Source organism: Bacillus rossius, chromosome 15 (assembly GCF_032445375.1).
Source record: "Bacillus rossius redtenbacheri isolate Brsri chromosome 15, Brsri_v3, whole genome shotgun sequence".
Classification (NCBI taxonomy): Eukaryota; Metazoa; Arthropoda; class Insecta; order Phasmatodea; family Bacillidae; genus Bacillus; species Bacillus rossius.
Window position 1 is genome coordinate 44,844,825 of NC_086342.1, and position 12,321 is coordinate 44,857,145.

Below are 12,321 nucleotides of genomic sequence, written 5' to 3' on the forward strand. Positions count from 1 at the left end.
TAAGATAACAAAGTTTTCAAAAACCATATTTAAATCACGCAATATGCAAAATCGCAAAGCAAGCATCGGGATAAATCAGCTTTCAACATTTTATGTTTAGACTTATGTTCCACCCACCTTCAATATTTTGAAAGGAATACATACCGAAACCATTTTTAATTGCGGATGTAAAGTGGATATGCTACGATTTTTCGTTTTTTTTCATACGCATCGCATTATCACTTACTGAGATATCGCATAATGATGGTAAGATATGCTTTAAAATACAAATTTTAAAGTATTGCACACGTTTTCGGAGAAAAATATTATTAATGAAAAATAGTATGGTTTTAGAGCTTGAAGCCGCGCAGTTGGTGAAGTGAAGTACATTAGTTTAGCGGCTAGTGTCTTCGCGCTGTTGATAACCGCGGCCTTAATCTCGGTCCGCTCGGGCAGGCGCGGGCCTTGACGGGGAGGGGAGAAGGACATATAGCCGCCGGCGTCGCGACGCCCGCCCCCAGGAGCCGCCGCAGCTCGCCATGAGAGCCTCGTGCCTGCCGACCCTGCCGTCCCTGCTGCTCGGCGCGCTGCTGCCGCTCCTGGCCGGTGAGTTCCCTGTCACCCTGTCACCTGTAGCCCTGTCACCCTGTCAGTCTGTTGCCCTGACGCCATGTCACCCTGTCACCCTGTCACCCTGTTGCCCTGTTGCCCTGTTGCCCTGATGCCATGTCACCCTGTCACCCTGTCACCCTGTCACCTGTTGCCCTGTCGCTCTGTCGCTCTGTCACCCTGTCACCCTGTCACCCTGTCACCCGTTGCCCTGCCACTCTGCCACCCTGTCACCTGTTGCCCTGTCGCCCTGTCACCTGTCGCCCCGTCGCCCTGTCAACATGTCACCTGTTGCCCTGTCACCCTGTCGCACTGTCACCATGTCGCCCTGTCACCTGTTGCCTTGTCGCTCTGTCGCCCTGTCAACTGTTGCCATGTCACCCTGTCACCTGTTGCCCTGTCGCCCTGTAGCCCTGTCACCCTGTCACCTGTTGCCCTGTCGCTGTCACCCTGTCGCCCTGTCACCCTGTCGCCCTGTCGCTCTGTCAGTCTGTTACCTATTGCCCTGTCTGTCACCATGTTGCCCTGTCTGTCGCCCTGTCGCCCCATCGCCCTGTCGCTCTGTCAGTCTGTCACCTGTTGCCCTGTCACCACGTCGCTCTGTCGCTCTGTCAGCCTGTCACATGTTGCCCTGTCGCTCTGTCCGTTTGTTACATGTTGCCCTGTCTGTCGACCTGTTGCCCTGTCGCCCCATCTCCCTGTCGCTCTGTCAGTCTGTCACCTGTTGCCCTGTCTGTCGACCTGTTGCCCTGTCACCACGTCGCTCTGTCGCTCTGTCAGTCTGTCACCTTTTGCTCTGTCTTTCGACCTGTTGCCCTGTCGCCCCGTCGCCCCGTCGCTCTGTCAGTCTGTCATATGTTGCCCTGTCTGTCGATCTGTTGCCCTGTCACCATGTCGCTCTGTCGCTCTGTCAGTCTGTCAACTGTTACCCTGTTGCTCTGTCCGTCTGTCACATGTTGCCCTGTCTGTCACCCCATCGCCCTGTCGCTCTGACCGTCTGTCACATGTTGCCCTGTCTGTCGCTATGTCGCCCTGTCACCCTGTAGCCCTGTCGCTGGCTCGGTGACCAAGTATTCATCTGCCCTTTACTAAAAGTTTACCACGCATGTGTCAAATAAACATAGGTATAAACCAGCGATGAGGGAATACACAGATGGAGCATGAGGTCTGATTCTAGACGAGGCGGATAAAGCCAAAACGGGAGGAGGATTTCAATGTACTACACGTACCAATATGGCGGCCCGTTTGTTTACAAATGTATCAGCTCTACCTGTATTGGAGGTTAAACTGGAGGGAAAATGTCAACCCATATCATTACATTTGTATTATGAAGATTCGTTATGGACTTTCCGGCATAGCGGCCTGATAAGACCCCGAGGCCATCTGGGTGCAGTATTTAAGAGTTATAGTCGCATGAAATGCAATATGTATTCCTGTTGAGCAACCCCTTGTCATTGTTGGAACGAATAGCTCCTGCCACCCGTTCTGAATTCAAGGCGTCACATTTCACTATTACATAAATTGTAGCAATGTCATCAGTCATTCCGCCATTTCCTGTGTGTATCCTGTATTGCACAGATTTCCACATCACCTTAGAGACAGTCCTCATGATGTACATTGCTGGATGCATTAACCTTTTTTACCTTATACATGGCGAGTTTCAATGTTTGCAATAGAAAAGACATTTCTGAGATACCTTCAAGGAGATAAGTGAGAAGGTACCTCATCAATACCTTCTCTCAGCAGTCTTATGTACGACAGATGCATATCCTCCAGAACATGGCATCCACATTCGATTACTGTCCCTGGACCCAGGATCTGAGACGGAACCCCCCCCCCCCCCCACACACACACAAATTTACAGTCACGTGCTACATTATAATTGCATGGTCATTTCTTACCTACACTCTTTTTTAGAATGTTATTTAACCTGAAAATACAAGGTAAAATTACGGTTACTATTTTAACAGTCCAAAATAAGCTTTATTTATAAAATTATTTCACTTTAAAATAACCACAGCGAGTATGTATGTTTATGTCACACACTGGGATAGGCCCGGGCCCTGGACTCAGGGGTCCACCCGGCCCCACCCTTGTGGGGGCCATCTCTCCAGATGCCTCACTCTTTGTGGTTGTTCAGCTCGTCTCTGGTCGGCAAGACGCCTCCACACCCTCTGCCACCCTAATACCTGCCTTCTTGTGTCGTCCACCCTGCTCAGAACCGACAGTGAAGAAGTGTGTGCACGTCTACTCGGCTTCCAGATGAAGAAACTTTACCATTCTGAAAGGCGTTTTGGAGGTTATACATGACAGAATGTTTGGGAACTGCAGTATCTGGTGCAGTGCAGTGTCCGGTTCTCTGTCAGCGGTGTCCGGCTGGAACAACCTGGCCGAACAGTCCTTGTACACTCACTGGTTCGCTGTTTCACAAACACAAGGTTGTCATCAATAAGAAATACCTTGTCCAGTTCTGCTTCTCGACACACTCGCTACAAATAACTTTTAAAAACTGCAAAAAAAAATACAACTTTAAAAGTAAATTATTGAGTGAACACATTATTGGTGAAATGGTACTTGCGTATTAACGCCACCGCAGCTACCTTTAAATATTGTGGATGGTTGGTTGGGTTAGTATAGCAACAATAAAAATACTGTGAAATCATGTGAGCTCTTGGTTGGGTCAGAATAGGCACACCTCAAATTGGTAATTCCTCGGCAACCATTGTAAATATTTTATAGTTTCTTTTAATGTAGCTATAACCCAACCAACCGTCCACAATATTTAAAGGTAGCTGCGGTGGCGTTAATACGTAAGTACCAGTCAAAGTTATGCGAAATTTGTTCAAAAGATAATGTAAAGATATGAAAATTAAAATTTTTTTTTGAAGAAGTTATATTGATGTATATTATTAAAACGAATTGCCTAAACCTGACTGAGAGAAATGCGCACTAAATACCACACCTTATTGTTACAAACACATCAGTACTCCGAATTGCTATTATAAAACCGTAGTTTTTACGACAAAGAAGGAATTTTTAAACCGTACCCACCCCTGTATGTTGCTACTCCCACCACTAGTACCCACCTCTGTATGTCGCTACTCCCACCACTAGTACCCACCTCTGCATGTCGCTACTCCCACCACTAGTGCCCACCTCTGCATGTCGCTACTCCCACCAATAGTGCCCACCTCTGCATGTCGCTACTCCCACCACTAGTGCCCACCACTTCATGTCGCTACTCCCACCACTAGTACCCACCTCTGTATGTCGCTACACCCACCACTAGTACCCACCTCTGTATGTCGCTACTCCCACCACTAGTGTCCACCACTTCATGTCGCTACTCCCACCACTAGTACCCACCTCTGTATGTCGCTACTCCCACCACTAGTACCCACCTAAGTATGTCGCTACTCCCACCACTAGTGCCCACTACTTCATGTCGCTACTCCCACCACTAGTACCCACCTCTGTATGTCACTACTCCCACCACTAGTACCCACCTCTGTATGTCGCTACTCCCACCACTAGTACCCACCTCTGCATGTCGCTACTCCCACCACTAGTGCCCACCTCTGCATGTCGCTACTCCCACCACTAGTACCCACCTCTGCATGTCGCTACTCCCACCACTAGTACCCACCTCTGTATGTCGCTACTCCCACCACTAGTGCCCACCACTTCATGTCGCTACTCCCACCACTAGTACCCACCTCTGTATGTCGCTACTCCCACCACTAGTACCCACCTCTGTATGTCGCTACTCCCACCACTAGTACCCACCTCTGCATGTCGCTACTCCCACCACTAGTGCCCACCTCTGCATGTCGCTACTCCCACCAATAGTGCCCACCTCTGCATCTCGCTACTCCCACCACTAGTGCCCACCACTTCATGTCGCTACTCCCACCACTAGTACCCACCTCTGTATGTCGCTACTCCCACCACTAGTACCCACCTCTGTATGTCGCTACTCCCACCACTAGTGCCCACCACTTCATGTCGCTACTCCCACCACTAGTACCCACCTCTGTATGTCGCTATTCCCACCTCTGTATGTCGCTACACCTACCACTAGTACCCACCTCTGTATGTCGCTACTCCCACCACTAGTGTCCACCACTTCATGTCGCTACTCCCACCACTAGTACCCACCTCTGTATGTCGCTACTCCCACCACTAGTACCCACCTAAGTGTGTCGCTACTCCCACCACTAGTGCCCACTACTTCATGTCGCTACTCCCACCACTAGTACCCACCTCTGTATGTCACTACTCCCACCACTAGTACCCACCTCTGTATGTCGCTACTCCCACCACTAGTACCCACCTCTGTATGTCGCTACTCCCACCACTAGTGCCCACCTCTGCATGTCGCTACTCCCACCACTAGTGCCCACCTCTGCATGTCGCTACTCCCACCACTAGTACCCACCTCTGTATGTCGCTACTCCCACCACTAGTACCCACCTCTGCATGTCGCTACTCCCACCACTAGTACCCACCTCTGTATGTCGCTACTCCCACCACTAGTGCCCACCACTTCATGTCACTACTCCCACCACTAGTACCCACCTCTGTATGTCGCTACTCCCACCATAGTACCCACCTCTGTATGTCGCTACTCCCACCACTAGTACCCACCTCTGCATGTCGCTACTCTCACCACTAGTGCCCACCTCTGCATGTCGCTACTCCCACCAATAGTGCCCACCTCTGCATCTCGCTACTCCCACCACTAGTGCCCACCACTTCATGTCGCTACTCCCACCACTAGTACCCACCTCTGTATGTCGCTACTCCCACCACTAGTACCCACCTCTGTATGTCGCTACTCCCACCACTAGTACCCACCTCTGTATGTCGCTACTCCCACCACTAGTACCCACCTCTGCATGTCGCTACTCCCACCACTAGTGCCCACCTCTGCATGTCGCTACTCCCACCAATAGTGCCCACCTCTGCATCTCGCTACTCCCACCACTAGTGCCCACCACTTCATGTCGCTACTCCCACCACTAGTACCCACCTCTGTATGTCGCTACTCCCACCACTAGTACCCACCTCTGTATGTCGCTACTCCCACCACTAGTGCCCACCACTTCATTTCGCTACTCCCACCACTAGTACCCACCTTTGCATGTCTGGATCTCCCGATGTTCAACTCCCCTGTCGAGACGCACATGGCATTACGGTGACTTGCTGCGGTGTCGACTGACTAATCTCAGTGTGTTTTCAAAGAAGGTATTTGATTTTCCCTAAACGGCAAACACGGGCTTGTATCTGGAGGTACCTACAGTAACAAGGCCAGACACGCTTCTCTGTAGCTGAGGGCTTCCCAGTGTCTCAGTAACTGCGCGGACTTGTTTCTTCCGTCACACTGCATGGTGCAGCTTGGAGTACCTCGCCAGCGGCTCTGAAGGTGGACACCAGGACATGCTTGCATGCGGTTTACTGTACAGCCTCGTTCGAGGGCTGACATGCCGTCTTTAAAACGAGGTCCGTAAATAAAATAATTTATTTTTGACGTGACAACGTCTAATAAATCGATGAACGCCGGCTGCACGCACTAAAAAAATTCCCGTTACGCACATTGTCCCGTTACGCTGTGTCCCATTACGCACATTGTACGCTTGAGCCGCATCTATCTCTCTTCCATTCGATTGGAGCAACCATCTATTTGACTTTTTCGAGGCACATTAAACTTTAAACACTCCCGTTCGTTTCCTACTTTTCCTATCATCGTCCTATCATTTACAGAATAACGCAGATTGGAAGAAGTTAAATAGCAATCATGTATAAAAGTTATAGTTAAACTAATCTCTTCGTTAAAGTAATAAACATATTTGAATTAATGAGTGCAAATAAAAGTAAATTTATCAATTAAATTGTAGATTTTATTTCACACCTTCTTTGTATCCATACAAAATAGTGATAATTCAATAAAAATGATTCAATTTTATTCATAAAGGTATGCAATTATTTTATCCATGTTTTGTTATGACGTTGTCACGTTAAACTATCGCCCGTAAACCGACTTTACAGACAACCAATTTTTTTCATTCTAATTGGCCAATTAGGGTCATCACATTGGCAAGCTTATTTCAGTTGAATGTGCCAATATTCTTGCCAAATTTGATGACTCTATTTTACCTAACAGTATGTACAAATTTTAATTTATTATTCTATGTACAAACCTTCAACATATATACATCCCCACGTGCAAATCACTGACGCACTTATCATCCATACAAATTCCAAACCACTTACAGTTGAACTAGCGACTTGAAGTTTTGCAAACTTGTAACCAACGAAAAAAAAGCTAAATAGTTAAACCTAATTTTGTTACACTTGAAACAAGTTAAAAAAAATTAATTTCGATGCGTCTTTAAAAAAAGTCGGTGCAGGGTCTTTTTATATCGGACATACAGTGTGGCTGCTAAGTAATACATAACACTGATGATTCGGATTTTGCGATATCTACAAATTAGTTATACGACCTTTTGTTGTTTCCTGTCGTCATGCCTCAGATACCAGTGGCGAGTACAAGAATTTTGTTCGTGGGTGAAGGAAAAGGAATTTAAAAATATCGAAGAAAAAAAATTGGTTGTCTGTAAAGTCGGTTTACGGACGATAGTTTAACGTGACAACGTCATAACAAAACATTGTTGAAATGATTGCATACTTTTATGAATAAAATTGAATCATTTATATTGAATTATCACTATTTTGTATGGATAAAAAGAAGGAGTGAAATGAAATCTACAATTTAATTGATAAATTAACTTTTATTTGCACTCATTAATTCAAATATGTTTATGACTTAAACGAAGAGATTATTTTAACTATAACTTTTATACATGTTTGCTATTTAACTTCTTCCAATCTGCGTTATTCTGTAAATGATAGGACGATGATAGGAAAAGTAGGAAACGAACGGGAGTGTTTAAAGTTTAATGTGCCTCGAAAAAGTAAAATAGATGGTTGTTCCAATCGAATGGAAGAGAGATAGATGCGGCTCAAGCGTACAATGTGCGTAACGGGACACAGCGTAACGGGACAATGTGCGTAACGGGAATTTTTTTTAGTGCGTGCAGCCGGCGTTCATCGATTTATTAGTCGTTATCACGTCAAACAATTAAATAATGAATTGTGTAAGCCTATTATTGAAACTAACACACTGACAGTTGACCTACTAAACGAAGTCGAAGGTGACGCGAGTTCTTGCTCAGACACGAGAGTAATTGCAGACGTAACAGCCCGCCTTTCCCAACCCAGGTGACTTACCGCCTTCACTGTCTTCTTGTGTCGTCCACTCAGCTCCGAGCTGACAGTGAAGTGTGAGTGCGTCTACTTGACTTACAGATAAAGAAACTATACCGTTTCGCAAGGCCTTTTGCAGGTTATACGTGACAGAATATTTGGGAACTAGAATACTCATAAAATCAGTTCTACTTTATTACATATAAATATTAATATTTTGATTGAAAAATAAATATTTTAACACGTACATAATAAAGCTTCAACAAGAATATACATCTCGTAATTTACGAAAAAAATTGGCAAACAAACTTAAATAGCTTGCATTAATTGGTGTGTTTGTAATTCAGATCAAATATTTAGTATTTTCAGCTAAAACTTTCGGCTAGAATAACAAACAAAATGCAAAGGCTACGAGTGTGGACTGCTCAGAGCGTGACGCGTAGACATGCCTATGTCAGGGCCACAAGATCATGCCTGTGTCAGGGCCGTGGCTAACATTTTGTGAAGGGAGTGCAGTGAAACCGCTATATCAGTTTTTATGAGTAGGTATGTTTTCCTTTATGATTGCATCTTAAAAGAAAATTTGTTTTCGCTCTAAAATCGAAGGGAATAGTAGAATTTTAGAACACCAATGTTCACACATAGAAATTTAAGAAATGATTTTTCTATAGAAAAGAATATTTGCAAAATTCGATACTTTGGTTTTTTATGTTTTTGTTTTGATGACTTACTGCAGTATCACGTGTTTAAACCGTCGTTAAAAATACTTTAAAGTCATTTTGGGCTACAATGGGGGAGGAAATACATATTGTAGTCCACAATGATATATCTGTAATCTTATGAAGTTAATTGGCTATAATTTCTTTATTCTGTCATAGCTTTTTGACGTGATAACGTCTTATAAATCGCTGAACGCCGGCTGCACGCACGAAAAATTGTCACGTTCCGCCTGAGCCGAGCGTGCAAGAACCGGCCAACCACAGTGCGAGAAAAATCTTCTATAATATCAAACAGGTTAAGGCGGGCTTTTAAACTAATTGTTCGTGATTACATTTAAACAAATTATTTAAATTAAATTTGCAAAAACTGTAAATAATATTTGAAAATTAAAAAGTATGCAATTTTTCATCGATGTTTTCTTAAGACGTTATCACGTATAATTATCGTCCGTAACCCGACTTTACAGACAACCCCCCCTTTTTTAATCCCTGAAGGGAGGGGGCAGACGCTACGGAGCTCCTGGCTATGTCCTAGTGCTCTAACACTCGTGAAACTAACCTTTGAAAACAACTCACTGCCTGTAACTGCGTTTTTTTTTTTGTAGTTCCAATATTAACTATAAATACATGTTACATCACTATGTTCCACAGCGTTCAGGTTTCCAGATGTAATTCGTGATTTACTGGCACTTTCAACCTCTGCACAGTCGCATGTTCTGTGTCTGCGCTGTTGTTACTCAACATCTTCTTCTGGGCGCGAAACGACGTCTTCGTCAGTCAGTCCTACCAACAGCGAAGCCGACAGAGCCCACACTTCCCCGTGCTCAAGTTTATCAGTTGCTATCAGCTCGCTGCCTGGCTCGTAGCTGCGCGAGGCGTGGCCGCGTGGTCACGGGGAACACGTCATTCAAAATGGAGCAGTAGTTTACTGTCTTCAGATACTTGCCAATCTAGAAACCTTTTGACGTGAGCACATCTTTAAAATTGCTTCCATAGATTTCAAAAAGAAACGAATGTTAACAAAAATCAAGGGATACAGTTTGGTGTTGCAGCTACACATCTATCATCTCCATCCAAAACTTAATTACACCACTGGATAGTTAAAGGATCAAAGAATTCGTTACGCTAAGTGAGGACTGTGACGCATCGCGCGCGGTGAATGGGGGAAGCGCCACCATTTTTAAGTCATTTTGCTGCGTTTCGAGATTTCCGTTTAGTGTAACTTTTGACTAGGAGAAGCTACGACGTTCGTTTGTGTTTAAATCGTCAGCTCTCGTGAATATCTATCAATTGCGTATATAAAACATTAATGTAAAATAGTTATGTGAATATATATGGTGTTAAAATAAATAAAAAAATTGCCTTACATCGAAACTTATCCAACAACGTTAGGCAATACCTGTATTGATTTAACGTTTACCAGAAATCTCGATGTATCCTGTATGCCATTTGTATCGTAATTTTCGTATCACAGACCTATAATTAATAAAGTGATAACAAGGCAATTATTTGTTGACTTGATTTCTTTCCTGAACTTGACGAGCGGAAATAGTTGTTATAAACAAAACATTGAAAACCGAAGAACTTCTTGGTGTTCAAACATGATTATAACATACATAAAATAGCGTATTTTATATTTTGTATAGAAGATATTACCTGTTACGTACACGTATTCGTGTACAACACACGGCCGTGTCCATGACACAGCCACACCCCATTTTATTTGTAAATCATATTGTTTCTGACGTGATAACGTCTTATAAATCGATGAACGCCGGCTGCACTCACGAAAAAGCATGACTCATTGTCACGTTCCGCCTGAGCCGAGCGTGCAAGAACCGGCCAACCACTGTGCGAGAAAATCTTCTATAATATCAAACAGGTTAAGGCGGCTTTTTAACTAATTGTTCGTGATTATATTTAAACAAATTATTTAAATTAAATTTGCAAAAAGTGTAAATAATATTTGAAAATTAAAAAGTAGGTATGCAATTTTTCATCAATGTTTTCTTAGGCCTATGACATTATCACGTAAAATTATTGTCCGTAAACCGACTTTACTGGAGCAATTATGGAGTTGAGTACATAAGAAGAAGACCCCCAAGTAAGACCAAGGAAGAGGTGCCTGAAGGAGGAGAATACTAGAACAGAGAGAAAGAGAAGGAATGGAGGTATGACAGAGGAAAATGGATAAATCGGTCTTTGCTGACCCGACTAAAGGCTGGGAGCTGTCAAAGATGACGACTTACACCAGCAGTCAACGATTCAGTTGCATTGGAATCCTGTTATTCCATAGAGTGCCTCACATGTATCCAAACTCCACTCATATCAGTCAGTTTTTTCACGGCTGTGATAGGGATGTGTCGATATCCACACAACTGTACGTCAATGTCTTGTCAGAGTCATGGACACCAAAAAATGTTTTTCATGTTTGCATGCCACAAAAAAACCATTTAACAGATATCACATAATTATCGGTGTATACAAATGTGTAAGTTTATAAAACACTCAACTCAAGATCATAACTTCGTGGCAGTTTTTCCTGGAAATCTGGTGACTGCTTTTTTAATGTATCGTTTTTAAAACGCATGTCTCTTAAAAAATATTTCGCTAAGTCAGTGCATAGAATTGCTCCAAGTAGATTTTGACGTGACGTCTAATAAATCGATGAACGCCGGCTGCACGCACGAAAAGGATGACTCATTGTCCCGTTACGCTCATTGTATGCTTGAGCCGCATCTATCTTCCACTCGATTGGCCTATGAATCTACTATTTTATTAATTGAATAGGTTAAGGCGGGCTTTCAAAAGTAGCTTTTAAATTTAGTACTTTAACTAAAATATTTTTTATTAATTAATTTTTATGGTTATTTTTCCATTTTTACAAAATAAAGAGCAATAAACAAAAAGAAACATAAAAGACAATTAAAAAAAAATTGAAATTTTAATATCAAGTTGAACCGCCTAACCGACGTGCAAGGGAATATATATTTTATGGAGCCAATTGAACATTCCAACTAAACAACCAGTTTCATTCAAAAAGTTATAGTTAAAATACTCTGTTCGTTAAAGTAGTAAACATATTTGAATGAATGAGTGCAAATAAAAGTAAATTTATCAATTAAATTGTAGATTTCATTTCACTCCTTCTTTGTATCCATACAAATAGCGATAGTTCAATAAAAATGATTAAATTTTATTCATAAAGGTATGCAATCATTTCATCAATGTTTTGTTATGACGTTGTCACGTTAAACTATCGTCCGTAAACTGACTTTACAGACAATCAATTTTTTTTTCCCTCAAGACGAACAGGCAATGAACAAAACACACATCTAGCCTAGCCAACTCGGACGTTAGCACACTCAAAAAGGACACATAGTTGCCGGAACTGTGGGTGCAGACGACAGAGGCATCAGCAGTTGTCTTCCCCAAGCAGTGCACTTCTTCACCACGTGTAGATTTTTTTCTCTTGCTAACCTAACTAAAACTAAGTGTGTTTGGGAGGGGTCCGGGTTAGGGAGGGAGACTTAAGTGCGTCTCAGGCCGAAGCCCATACGCTCTAATCATGCAGGGTGTTAGCCATGCAGGGAGAGGGTCGCATGTATCGTGTGCTAGGAGGGGATTGGCCAGCCATATGTAGCAGGTATGTATCGGCTTGTATATGGGGTCCCGAAGTTAACTCTGGATTAGAACCGTGCGCCATTGGTGCGGTAAAGTGTTGCCCACGAAAAAAAAAAAAAAAAAA

General features: G+C 43.5%; 1 protein-coding gene across 1 annotated transcript in view; it reads left to right on the forward strand.

Annotated features, from left to right (window-relative positions):
- Positions 1-451: 451 nt before the first annotated feature.
- Positions 452-12,321, forward strand: part of LOC134539556 (membrane-bound alkaline phosphatase-like) — a 96,381-nt gene continuing 84,511 nt past the window's right edge. Inside the window, exon 1 of the mRNA XM_063381694.1 lies at positions 452-585. Within this exon, the coding sequence (XP_063237764.1) occupies positions 519-585 (67 nt within the window). The 5' untranslated portion in view covers positions 452-518. The remainder of the gene's footprint in view (positions 586-12,321) is intronic.